Below are 13040 nucleotides of genomic sequence, written 5' to 3'. Positions count from 1 at the left end.
TTTGAGACTCGGCCTTTCATGTCGAAAATGCTCTCCACCTCTAACGCTCTCTTCGGAGTCCATCTCTCAGTAAAATATTGCTAAACCAACCAAGGTTCTTGTATCTCAAACCTTGGACATGTCGAAACCCAATAGCACGAGCTGGCAGGCCCAAGCCAGCGCCATAGGGTGGTCGGGGCTAGGCCGACCGAAAAGCAAAAGGAGACGTAACGGGCGAGCGTGGAGGTGAGGAAAGTCAATGCGACGGAGATGGTGCCACGACGGAGATGGCGCCATGACAACGACAGAGCATGACTAACTGTAGGCACAATTCAGCCACTCCGATTCAGAGCACAAGCTCTCCACGCGGAGAGGAAGGAGGAGATAGCCCGCACGGAAAGTCTCACGCGCGCCGGTGCTAGCAAGACGTGGAATTGCATGCTCTAGCCAGTTTATCGAACTTATGGAAGCAAATAGTCAATTATATTTAACACCTCCCCTCACATCTTGATCGGCAGGCCCTTTATTCTTCAGATCTCGCACGGACTTTAAATGTGTATCGTCGGATTTTTTAAGAGGGTGCAAATCTTTATTTTAAATACAACATTAGTTAGGATTTAAATTCGAGACCTTGTAGCTCTAATACCATGTAGAATTGCATGCTCTAGCCATTTCAACGAAAATACCGATCTTATAGAAGAGAGTATGCGATTATATTCAACACAAGATATATAGCAAGCCCAAATTTCTCCATCAAATACATCGACCAACCCCTAAAATCGTGGTATGCAGGACTAATCCGATACCAACCTCCAATATCATCCCTCAATGCATACATGATACATCCAAACACTGCCTTGGAGATATAGCCCTTTCTACTCGTCCTCTATTTTTCTTGCATATTAGTTTTAGTCAGAGATAAATTTTATAAAGCTTTACAAATGTTGGAATTTTTTCTAAAGATCACTAGATAAACGAAACTTTAGTTTGCAGTTTGCACCTAGTAATCGTCTGAGCTTAGAGCATGTCTAACAGGCCCCTTAAAACCCGCCCACCCCGTAAAATTCCGGCGGGATACGGGGCAGGAGCGGTTTGGGCCGTCTAGCAGGCCCTGTATTCGGGCCAGCCCGTTTCGGCGGAATACGGGCCCCAGGATATCCGCACTGCCGCCCCCTACTTATACCGGGCGAAGGTGCAAGTGAGGGGTTAACCCCTCACTCGCAACCCTAGCTCCGTCGTGCGCCGCCGCCTCCCCATTTAGCTCCGGCGAGAAATCTCGCGTGCCCTAGCTCCGCATTTCAACCACCGGTCGGCATGTACGCACGCCGAAGCAGTACCGCGTCGCCAGCGAGCGGATCGAAGCGATCCCGCTCGCCGGACACTGTCGAGGAGGCGTGGCGTCTCCAATGCAAGCGGTCCGCCGCCGGGAGCCGCCGTGCGGCGTGCAGGTACGCCGGTGCCCTGTACGTCCCGCCGAAGCTCCGTGAGTTCGCCGCGGGCGGGCGCTGGTACAAGGAGGATCCGCCGCTCAAGCCGATGAGCGGCCCCGACTTCGACAAGTGGCGCGCCGAGTGGGAGCGCAACCGCCGGGCGAATGCGGCATGGGACGCGCGCATCGGGATCACCAGCGGCGGAGGAGCTCCGCTCGCCGGCGAGGAGGAAGAGGAGGAGGAGGAGGAGGAAGATCCCCTCTTCTTGCAGGCGATAGCAGCGTCCCTCAAGGACGACGCCGACAAGAAGAGGGCGGAGGAAGAAGAGAAGGCGGCGGCCATCGCCGCCGTGAAGGAGGCGGAGGCGGACGCATACATCATCGACCTCTCCGACTAGAATTCGCGATCCATTTAGGATCGCGCAATTCAGTATGTATATATGTTGATCCGTATGTATGATCGACTATCTATGAACTATGACTATGAACAAATTTTCTGGGTTTTAAATTTACGAATTTACGGGGTGAAATACGGGGTCTGCTAGACGGAACGATCTATCTAGGAGCACTTTTTTTATACGGCGAAATACTTACATTTTACGGGGGCAGAAAAGTAAGGAGTTTGTTAGACATGCTGCTTGTGCATATCTTGGGCTAGATGGCGGGTTTGGCCAGGCTTTCTCAGAAGTGGGTTTGGTCTCCTCGAGAGGAAATCACCCACCCAGCTTCGAGCCCTAATTCCCGACTTCCTCCCACGCCATGTCCTCACCTCGCGGAAGCCACCGCCGGCTCGGTGACCGTGGGGACGGCGACTCGGCGGTGATGTTTGCTCCGAACGGGGCATCTCGATCCAAAATCACCGGCGAACTACTCGACGTAGCTGATGCCTCCTTACGCAGTCAGCAACCGTATATCTCTTGCTCCACCACCCGTGTTTTCTTGGGATGATTTGGATTGTGTGTTCATGTGGAGTGATTCCTTGGGAGGGAGATACATGGATGATTATTCCACTCGGATTTGGGGCCGGTAGATTGCGAGTTCCCGGTAGCATTTGTTTAATCGTTTTCAGGCCTCTATGCACTTTTTTCTTAATAAAGAAATCCTAAATATGTTTTTATTTCAGTGGGAACTCTGGCAATTAGGCACAGCACGATGCCAAGATAAATTGTTCTTCTACTCATCGAGCCATTTCCAGTTCAGGTGTGAGGAGGAGCGTCATGTGGGAGGCACTGCTGAGCCTGCATCTCCTCAACCGCTGCAAGAACAGGGGTCGTCCTGCACTGCCACTTCCTCGCTCTCCCTGCATCCGGAGGCAGTTGCTCATGACACCACTGACGTCTCGCCAACATCAAGGCACTCTTCTACTGGGTCAACCTTCTGGGCCTGGCTAAGACAAGATTGGGGCTTGAAATTTTTCATCAGGGTTGATATTGAGGGATCTTTCCATGCATACCCTGCTGTGGGTGGGCCATTTCAGAGCTTGCAGGAAGCTGAGGATGCTATCGATCGCCATCTTCAGAGCCGCCAGGTTCAAAAAATGTAAGTTTATCGGCATCCTTCTTTGTAGATTTCCATCGATCCTGTTCAGTTAGTTTGCACACATGAAATTGATTATATGCAAACATGATTGTGCTGACTCAAAGATAATCACCGATTTGACAGCATGAATCAAGAAAATCACTTAGTTAGAATATAGAAAATCCGACAAGCTGATTTCTTTTTAGCATAACAGTATGTTTTAAATTCCTGTTCCGGAGCCAGTTAAAGTTAATGGACATACTTATTTTTGTAACTGTGCTTGTCAGTGAGTTGTTAAATAGCGCATAAATCACAAGCATAGACGAAAGCTAACCAAGTATGTATAGATGCAGATCTGCTACCACTTTTTATGTAGGTATATTTTTCTCTTAATTCTAATTTGTTAATAGTCAGGCATACTCCCACAGCTCTGTTTCCTCATATACTAACAGTGGTGATAACCAATACCATAATCTGGTAAAAACAGCGGGTAAAGAGGACTTTGGGTTGGGGATAAAATGAAAGGATGTACACCTTGAAAAATGCATCGAGACCTTATAGGCATGTAAGAATTTGTCTTATTTTTATTGATCATTGCTACAATTAGCTATGCTATAGCTAAATTGGGTTCTATTTGATCACTGTTCCACCTATCAAAACCTTCCGCACAAATTTGTTTGCCCCTGTCTGCCTTACAACAAATCATATGGAATGCTCTGATCTAAACTAGGTGCATGGAACAAGCTGGGGTTTCTCGAGTGGAGATGGCTATACGAACATGTCTTTACTGGCCTGATGGCACTAGGAAGAAGTGTTCCCAATCGCAAGCAATTGAGAGATGCCGTGAGGAAAGGCGACTATTTGCTCAAGTTTTAGTGGAAAATTATAATATGGATCACAATCTTGGGGTTTGCTCTCTCTCCCTACCTCCCGTTGTTGCCCTGATACCAGGGTTGCACTTGGTCTTATTGACATATTCATGTGACAGCTACTGATCTGGTCAATGCTTATGTTAGGATAATGCATATGAACTAAAAGATATTGTGCATTACAAATTAATTGTTGAGAACTACCAAAGGTTGTACTATCATTTCAATTTCACTGCGAAGACTAGAGGAGCTGAAGATTGTGGCGTGGAAAATCTATTCTTTGCTGAGGTCATGAGCATGCGACAAGGAGAACATGAAGATTTAGTGGTTAGCTGTTTCTGCATGGTTAAGTCCAGCGATAATGGTATTTATACTCTTATCTTAGATTAAGTATTTTTCTAATACAACTTTGGGGTCGCACTAACTTGAAATTTTCTGGTATATACATTCATAAATGTGTTTCTAGCTCTCATATATGATCTTTACTTTATTGACCTGTTTGTCTCGTCCATTATTGTTGAGTGTTACATCTTTGGTGTCTCAAATTGGTTCATGCACAAGCAGCCATGTATAATGACACGCACACTCGCATGCACACACACACAAGTTTTATTCAGCTATTATTATGTTACCGGCTGATTGTTTATTTGGCAGTTAAATGACAAACTCCCTTCTCTCCTTTTGAATAAAGGTCACTGTTACGGTTGCTTGAGTGATGGCTTTGTTGATATGAAGCATCCCAACGAAGCTAGTGCATTCATTGGTGGTCACTTGGATAATCATATGCCATTGACGCGTAGTTTCAGAGAGTGGAGCGATGAAGATGTATGATACTATGATGACTTACTTCCTGCGAGCTATCATCATTCTTTTCACTTTGTTTTTTTTAACCTACCTTGCCTTGTTGTTAATTGCGCATATGTTTCTACAGGAAGAAGTTGAAGAGGCTAGGATAAGACATATGTACAAGGTAATTCTTGTGTGGCATTTGCCTATTTGGAGTAGCATGATATTGGTTACTTTTGTTTATTATATTTTCCTTGCGTTGTGTATGATGTTCTTTAGGGCCAAGAAAAACCAGGTTTTGTGAAGAAACTATTGAGCAAACTCCCTCCAGATGTGAGACGAAGATGCATGAAAAAGAAGCTTAAGAGCAATGAAACGAAGGTGCCAGAAGAGTAAAAGAACAATGAGGGTAGGGTGATGGAGTGAAACCCCTTGCACTTCTTTTTGACGACCCAGTCATTGCGAGAAATCGTTTGGTCTGGGGATGATGGGAGATTGGCAGTGGCCACAAGGATGAAGATGAGGATGAGGTGGAGACGGAGGCGGGGTTGAAGATCCAGAGATTTAGAGATCAGACCTCCCATCCACAACCAAGTTGTCGATACGTTTATTTGGAAAATTGGTTATTTACCCAATACTTCATCAGCCTTTAATCATCTACCCAAAGTTTATCGTACATTGGTAAAATACTCACTATGGACTTGAAACAAAAAAAATTACACTAGGACCCTAATTAAAGTTGGCAACGAAACGGTTGGTGGATCCGGTTTAATCATCAGATTGATACAATCTTCGTGACCAGTTCAGCATTCGTATGCACCTTTGCTCCAGGCAGTAGATCAATCACCTCGACGTCCACTCTTGGGAGACGCCTTGCAGCCATCTCGACGCTGTCCGCCCTTCATCAACATTGTCAGCTCATTACCTCCTCCTGACATCCTGATGCCGTGTGCCTCATCCGTACTTCCTGCCGTCGTGCCCGCCAAAATCATCGTCTCAGTTTCTCTCAAGTGTTTCCACTGAATCAATCATCGGCCAGTGATTTGCAGCTAAGCAAATGTCTTTTGGTAGTTTGGACAAGCACCCTGCCCGCCCAAACTCCATGGTAATTAATCAAGATCCAATCGATCTGGGATCTCCAAGGAGCATCTAACTGAATAATTTCTAAGGTAGATACATAGGTAGATTATCGTTGTACATTATATTCTTGGAGCATGGAGGAGAGCAGGAGTGTCAGCAGGCATGGATTTTTAGAATTCCTGCAGCTTCCGCCATGGAAACCCACACCTATATTTTTCTGGCCGGAGACGAGCACGCGTGTGAACTAGTTCTGATCTTCCCAATCAATCTGACATATCGATAGATTTAATGACTAGCTCTAACTAGGACCTGATATAATTGGTTTTTAGTTCAAGTCCCTAGTGGGTATTTTACCAATGTACAATAAACTTTGGGTAGATGATCAAAGGCTGATGAAGTTTTGAGTAAATAACCAACTTTCCCTTTTTCATGCCATCGGCTATGCAGCCGAGATGCAAATCAGGACTGCACTGGCGAGGAGGGTGCCTGAAGCCGCGACCGACATCACCTTCAACGTCCCCTCCGTGGCCGACTACGGCAGGGAGATCGGGGTGAATCTGGGCAAGGAGGATCCGGCCAACGTCTCTGTATACATCCGAGAGCCCACGGGGCTGAAACTGTTCAGGCGCGACGGGCTCCTTTCAAGATCTGCTGCGTGGCCGGACAAACAACGCCTCTACCTATCAAGCTACAGAGTGCACCGAAACTTTGAGTTCCATCAAGTAGCTCATCTGATCATGGCAGGGAGGCCGGTGATCGGAATAGTGCGGGCTAGCGACGAGTTTCGTCACCTTGGACCAGGGGATATATACGACCATTTTCGAGTTCCAGAAGATGGTGGGATGGTGGGCTTTCTACCCACGCGGTTGCCTTCATCGGCTTTGTAGTGCGGGAGGGAAGAGATCACCTCGTCATGGCCAACAGCGATGGCGATGGTTTTGGCGACAATGGACTGGGGAGAGTCTACTTCGACTCCATCTACAATGACCGGCTGTACACACTAAGGGTGACTCCCCCTCCGCCTGACGATCAAGGCCAAAACCCAAGCTCGTCCGCTGCCTCGACATCGTCGACCTTCTCCGCCGCCACCCAAAGCGCCTACCATGCTGCATCAACCTCTTCCACCGCCACCCAGAGCTCTTTCCACGTTGGCTCCACCTCTTCCACCGCTCCAAGCCCGTTCAACCGCCGGAGCCTTTTCGAGGTTGGCTCCACCTCCTACAACCCCATGAGCTTCCCCGCCACCGAGACCCTTTTCGAGATCGGCTCCACCTCCAACAAAGCGTCGAGCTCTTTCGACCGCCGAAGTCTTTTTGAGGTTGGTTCGATCTCCTCCACCGCTCCAAGCTTGTCTGACCGTCGGAGCCTTTTCGAGGTCAGCTCCACCTCCTACAACCCCCTCGGCTTCCCCGCCACCCAGAGCATTTTCAATGCCAGGTCGACCTCCGCCACCACTCTGAACTCGTTCAATCGTCGAAGCCTTTTCGAGGTCGGTTACACCTCCGACACACCCCCAACCACCCATAGCCTTTTCGAAGTTGGATCGACCTCCACCGCCCCGAGCTCTTTCAACCACGGGAGCCTTTTCGAGGTCGGTACCACCTCCTCATCCACCACTCAGAGCTCCTTCATCACCCCGCCCTCGTCGATGGCCCCGAGCTCCTTCATCGATCTGACCATGTCCTTGAGGGGCGCGGGCTCCTTTGTCGATCCAACCACACCATCAAGCGCTCCAAGGTCCTCCGATCAACGCAATGCCAACTTTGACGACGAGTAGATTGACCGGCATGTGGAGCTAGCACCTGCCAGCAACTACATTGCTTGCGAGCATTTTTTGTTAGTTAGCTAGCTATTTTAGGACTAATTGTTCTACTATCTTTGTGTGTATAGATACATCTCAATTTGGATAATTTTTGACATCCTTTATGGACGGATGGCGTAGTTAATTATCTAACACGATGTTACATGTGTTGCTAGACAAGATTAAAACGCACTTGCTGACCGTCCGTTCTCTGAGTAAATTCTATGCTGCCGGCAGAACCGTGATCGCCACCGCGGAGGGATGCTGAAGGCTCTGCATGAATTGCGTTGCATTGCATCACAGCCAGCTACAAAGTACGTTAAGCCGCCTTGAAGGCGTTTTTTTTTGCATGGACACATAATTTCAGCACCAGACAGATGCTGCACATGATTCCATTCCATCATTGGACCAAACAAACAAAGCAGCTCACATCATTTTTTGTGGCCCAACTACGGATTACAGAGGAAGAACTCTTAAGATGTCTAATCCTCCACCTCCACACTAACATATTATTATTCTTCACCATTTCCCTCAGGCATAGCTTCACTAAGCCACTGGAAACTGGCTTCTTATTGCCCCGCCTCTACCATTACAAAAGAAAAGCCACTCTTTCAGGAAAAATGCTCACCAACCAACCAGACCTCCGCTCTAGGAATGCAGACTTGGCTCAACCTACCAATATAGGATGGACCCTACTCATCGGTGACGCACCCGCTTGAGGCTGGAGACACCAGCTTGATGTACTGCAACAATGAGAAGGAAATGGGAGATGTTCAGAAAAGATCAACACTGCACCATCAGGAATTGTATTAAGAGTGCTTGCACTTCATGCTACCTTCCAAAGTGCTCCACCGGTGACCTTGTGTGGTGGCGGGCTCCATTTCCTCCGCCTTTGTTCGAGCTGGTCTTCCGTCAAGTTGACGTCAATTACTTTCTTGCTGACGTCGATTGTGATTGTATCGCCGTTCTCAACAAGACCAATTGGGCCTCCTTCCTGAAAACAGTGACTTTGTGAATAACACAGACCAACAAGATAGTTTCTGCAATTAAGCTTTCGATTCCCCTATATTGCACTGTACTAATAAAAGTTTAATTGCCACAACCACAAGAGAAAAGCTGAAACATATACAGCATAAATTAATCTTGCAGCCAATGGGAGTAATACAATACAGTACCTGCGATTCAGGACATATGTGGCCCACAACAAATCCATGTGATCCCCCAGAAAATCTACCATCGGTCAGGAGGGCACACTCCTGCAATCAAGATGGAGCAATAGCTAAATATTGATCAAGTGTCACGAAAAACAACTATCAGGTTATCTGAAGATAGCAAGATAATTAACTTCATGGCATGAGTCTTAGACAGAGTTGTATAGATCAACAGAGATAAAGAAGTTACAGGAAGCACTATCACTTGTAGACCAAATCAATGTCAAGTTTTTAAAAAGAATGTCAATTGGTAATATGTTTAAGGAAGCCCAAGATTTGTTTGCCTTGATGTATCGACATTTCCAGGAGTTGTTAAGAAGAATATCAGAAATCACATAGGGAGCTATCCTAATGGATAAAGTATGCCATTATCTAGGTGAGAACTAAAGAAAGCAGTGTTTTATGCTATTACAATTATTAAGAGCAGATAAAAACTAAATGTACAATTCCGACAATGTCATGCCATGAAGTAAACATTACCTTCCCAAGACCAGCCCCCATTATTGCACTTGTTGGGGTCAACATTTCAGGCATCCCGGGTCCACCTTTTGGGCCTTCTCCTCGGATCACTACAACCTTTCCCTGTTTTAACCAGTATGGAAATGGTATGCTGCATCAGAGTATGTACAAGACATGCCCTACTGAACTACTGCACTCCAGTATCATACTACCGTCTGCTGAAACAGGAATACTGGCATAACTAGATAAATCAAAACAGCAATTCCATGGAAAAGGGAAAAGTATACACTAAACCTAGACTAGATAACTGACAAATGAAACGTCCAACAGCCCTAACAGATGAAAACAATAATCGCCACAAATAATGTATGCACCGATTTAGTGGCGACGTCGTAGCGTTCTTCATGGGCAGATGCCCAGGTGTTATACGTTCTAGGGAGAAAATAACATATGCATTCTTCAGACCATGGGAGTAGACTCTTCATTATGTACACACAAACACTTGCTTTACAGTTTTCTGTTTTAGTTTAGTGCCATGGCATGTACTTTTAGCACAGAATCACTTAAATCAGATACTGAATACAGTCAGATGGTACAGTCTCAAATTTTTGTGCTTGAGGATTCTAAATTGCAAAATGGTGTCCAAATCACATCTTCTGATTACGATCCTAGAAAGTTAATCATGCGCATTACCTTGAAATCTGCTGGGTTTTCAGATATAGCTGTAATCATCGATTCTTCACCGTCAAAAACAAGTGCAGGGCCTATAATTTGATTAATAACACTTAAAAGCTGCACATTATGTAAAGCTTCGAAGGGTTGAAAATGGAGGGAGCAAAGATCACCTGAGAAAAACAATCCCTCTTTGCCAGTTATTTTTGCTACAGAACCTTCTGGTGCAAGGTTGCCATAAAGTATTTGTATATGCCCAGTTGATTTGATAGGATTGTCGAGTGGTCGTATTATTTGCTGTGCCAAGTAACATGTGTAAACATTAGTACTCAAGGAGTTGGAGAAAGCTGAAGAACTCAGAATTGGGATTTACCTGTCCTTCCGATAAAGGTGGGAATATCTTGGCATTTTCAGCTAGAGTTTTCCCAGTGACTGAAGGGCAAGAAGAAGAAAAATGTTATTATCAAATAAAAAGGAGCTGCATGATGAATGATAATAGACTGTACTCACCAGTCAAACAATCCCCATCAAGAAGACCTTGCTCCAAGAGATAATGAATTACTGCAGGTGTTCCACCAATCTACAATGCCAACACAGAGATAAATTATTTGCATGTGGCGTATGACTATGATTCTAACAAGAGTGTATAACAAACATTTGTCTTATGTTTCAGAATTTTAGTGATTATAACACGGAAATTTTAAACTGGACTCATGTGGTGGTCAAACCAGAACAAAGTGAAATCAAGCAAAGCAGTAAATGTGTACCTTATGTAGATCCTCCATGACATACTTTCCGCTAGGCTTAAGGTCTGCAAGGAAAGGAACTTGGTCGCTGACCTTCTGAAAATCATCAAGAGTTAATTGCAAACCTACAGACCTGAAAGGAGGAGGCAATTAGCATTTGTCTACCTAAGCAATTAAAAATGGACGAGAAGATGATAACCTACCGGGCAATAGCAATCAAATGTAGTACAGCATTAGTAGACCCACCAAGGGCCATGATAATAACCATTGCGTTCCTCAATGACTTCTCGGTTATAATGTCTCTAGGCTTCAAATCCATCTTTAACAATTCTAAGAGATACTTTCCAGCAAGACGGCATTCATCTAGCTTTAATGGATCTTCAGCAGGGGTTGAAGAGCTTTGATAAATAAAACGTAGATGGAATGATAATAAGTTTAGTCAATATACGAAGTCAGATCAAAGTGAAATGATTTAAGTTCCAAGATATTATTTGCACCTGTATGGAAGGCTCATGCCCATTGTCTCAATCGCGGATGCCATTGTATTTGCTGTGTACATACCACCACATGCACCTGCCCCTGGGCATGAGTTGCGGAGCACATTCTTCCTTTCCTCGTCGCTGATTGATCCACTAACAAATTCTCCGTAGCTCTGCATAGCCATTAAGATAAGTAAGCATAAGGAGTGCATTGCTGCATACACAGGCACATGAAAATAAGAAACAGATTGATGAATAGTTCAAAGGTGACACACTTACCTGGAAAGCAGATACTATGTCATACGAATTGCCCTGGAAGTGTCCAGGCTGCATTAACAAAATCTCAAAGTCAGAATATTACCAGTAAAACAACACTGAATCAAGGCGCACATTTAACAGATCATGAAACTAAATTCCAAACCAGTGAGCACGAATGGTCAGCCACACTGGACTGTGTTTCTAGCACACATAGCTTGATTTAGTTGTTACTTATGCGCAGAACCATTTATTTATAAGTCTCGGAAACAGTTTAGTTTCATCACAGCTCAGAGTCACAGCTACAAACTGATCAAGCATATTATACTGAAAGAAAAAGGGAATTACTCCATCAGCAGTCAGTACATTTAGTAGCAAGAAAACAGAGGTAACATTACCTTGATAGTTCCACCATAAACCATGATACTTGGCCGATTAAGCCGCCCCATTGCCATTATTGTACCTGGCATCTGCAAAGCGAAGTGGCACTAAAATCAGACGCACAGACATCCAGATGTCATGGTTTTTCAGGAAGGCGACACATTCGAATACATAGCTCAATGGAACAAGTAGTATGAAAGCTGCAGTCTGAATCTCTACTGGCACGAATAGTTCAGACAGCAAGATAGCGACATGCTACTGAAGATTTTCAGAACACCCAATTGCTGTCGATTTGAGGTAAGAATAAGAAAGCAGAAGAAGGGGGAGGTCGCTGGCTGGGTGACAGACTCACGTTCTTGTCGCACCCAGGGATGGAGATGTTGGCGTCGTAGTGCTGCGCGCCCATGACGGTCTCGATGCTGTCGGCGATGAGGTCGCGCGACTGGAGGCTGTAGCACATGCCCCTGGTCCCCATGGATATGGCGTCGCTGACCCCGACGGTGTTGAACCTGAAGGCGACCATGCCGGCGTCGCGTACCCCCTCGCGGACGGCCTCGGCGAGGTGCAGCAGGTGCATGTTGCAGGTGTTGCCCTCGTACCAGACGGAGGAGACCCCGACCTGCGGCTTGCGGAGGTCGGCGTCGGTGAGGCCGACGCCGTAGAGCACGGCCTGCGACGCGCCCTGCGACTTGGGCTCCGTGATGCGCGCGCTGTACTTGTTGAGCTTGGGCTCGTCGGAGACGGCGGCGCGGACGCGCGTGGCGAGGCGGCGGGTGGGGGTGGGGGTGGGGGCGGCGGCGGGGTGGGTGGGGGTGGTGAGCGCCATGGACTGCATGGCGGCGGCGGGGGCGGGGTTTAGGGTTTTGGAGTGGGGTGGCGGCGAGCGGGGGAGGAAGGAAAGAGGTGGAGATGGATATAGATGGGATGGGGACAAGTGGACGGCGGCTGCGGCGGGAGGAGGACGACGACAGAAGCTGCAGGTTTTGTTTAGCGAGCTGGATTTGCCTGATTTGATGTTAGTCAGTGCCAGCATTACCACGGGCTGTCCTGTCCAGCTGCGGTACGACGTGTCCAGTGTGCCATCGATGCGATGCACAAAATCAACGGCAGGGATTTATGAATATTACTGCTCCCTCACTCCAAAACCCTAGACTAAGAAGCGCCCTTTTTTGTTGGTTTCCATGTTTGCTTATGTGGTGGTGTTGGAGCAAGTAAACAGCAACTAGAGCAAGAATCTTTATAAATTCCATCTTCTAAAATGGTTTTAAAGGAGGATGCACTTGTTTTAGATAGCCTTTTATTTTCTATTTCTCATATGCACGCATATAGAATCTAGTCCAACTCTAATTTATCATAATTTAATACAATTGTTCAG

At 46.4% G+C, this 13040-nt stretch overlaps 2 protein-coding genes and 1 long non-coding RNA gene across 3 annotated transcripts; 2 read left to right on the top strand and 1 right to left on the bottom strand.

Moving 5' to 3' along the window:
- Window positions 1-2167: 2167 nt before the first annotated feature.
- LOC124681065 lies at window positions 2168-4370 on the top strand. Its single transcript, XM_047216039.1, has 3 exons — window positions 2168-2316; window positions 2609-2947; window positions 3657-4370. Exons 1-3 carry the CDS (start codon window positions 2168-2170, stop codon window positions 3919-3921), a joined length of 753 nt encoding a protein of 250 aa, XP_047071995.1. The 3' UTR covers window positions 3922-4370.
- A 138-nt stretch (window positions 4371-4508) lies between these two features.
- LOC124681076 lies at window positions 4509-4983 on the top strand. The gene is made up of 3 exons (XR_006995697.1): window positions 4509-4620; window positions 4727-4765; window positions 4861-4983. It is a non-coding gene; the product is annotated as an uncharacterized LOC124681076 (long non-coding RNA).
- Window positions 4984-7823: 2840 nt separating this feature from the next.
- Window positions 7824-12500, bottom strand: LOC124681057 (dihydroxy-acid dehydratase, chloroplastic-like). Its single transcript, XM_047216029.1, has 14 exons — window positions 12018-12500; window positions 11683-11754; window positions 11309-11356; window positions 11048-11202; window positions 10754-10948; window positions 10572-10683; window positions 10315-10384; window positions 10178-10236; window positions 9978-10101; window positions 9826-9896; window positions 9154-9255; window positions 8638-8718; window positions 8298-8456; window positions 7824-8205 (listed from the first exon to the last, which is right to left on the bottom strand). The coding sequence occupies exons 1-14, from the start codon at window positions 12498-12500 to the stop codon at window positions 8155-8157; spliced, it is 1782 nt and encodes a 593-aa protein (XP_047071985.1). The 3' UTR covers window positions 7824-8154.
- Between the last annotated feature and the right edge of the window lie 540 nt (window positions 12501-13040).

The sequence above is a fragment of the Lolium rigidum genome, chromosome 1 (assembly GCF_022539505.1).
Source record: "Lolium rigidum isolate FL_2022 chromosome 1, APGP_CSIRO_Lrig_0.1, whole genome shotgun sequence".
Classification (NCBI taxonomy): Eukaryota; Viridiplantae; Streptophyta; class Magnoliopsida; order Poales; family Poaceae; genus Lolium; species Lolium rigidum.
The sequence above is the reverse complement of the archived record's forward strand: the minus strand, read 5'-3'. Positions and strand labels throughout refer to the sequence as shown.

What these genes read in the sequence shown, in the direction of transcription:
- LOC124681065 (XM_047216039.1), top strand. Translation starts at nt 2,168, where the DNA reads ATGTCCTCACCTCGCGGAAGCCACCGCCGGCTCGGTGACCGTGGGGAC. An exon ending in TCCTTACGCAGTCAGCAACC is followed by an intron (nt 2,317 to 2,608) that starts GTATATCTCTTG and finishes TTTCCAGTTCAG; the next exon opens with GTGTGAGGAGGAGCGTCATG. An exon ending in AGCCGCCAGGTTCAAAAAAT is followed by an intron (nt 2,948 to 3,656) that starts GTAAGTTTATCG and finishes GATCTAAACTAG; the next exon opens with GTGCATGGAACAAGCTGGGG.
- LOC124681057 (XM_047216029.1), bottom strand. Translation starts at nt 12,500, where the DNA reads ATGCAGTCCATGGCGCTCACCACCCCCACCCACCCCGCCGCCGCCCCC. An exon ending in TTTATGGTGGAACTATCAAG is followed by an intron (nt 11,357 to 11,682) that starts GTAATGTTACCT and finishes TTGTTAATGCAG; the next exon opens with CCTGGACACTTCCAGGGCAA. An exon ending in TGGGGGCTGGTCTTGGGAAG is followed by an intron (nt 8,719 to 9,153) that starts GTAATGTTTACT and finishes TCTTGATTGCAG; the next exon opens with GAGTGTGCCCTCCTGACCGA.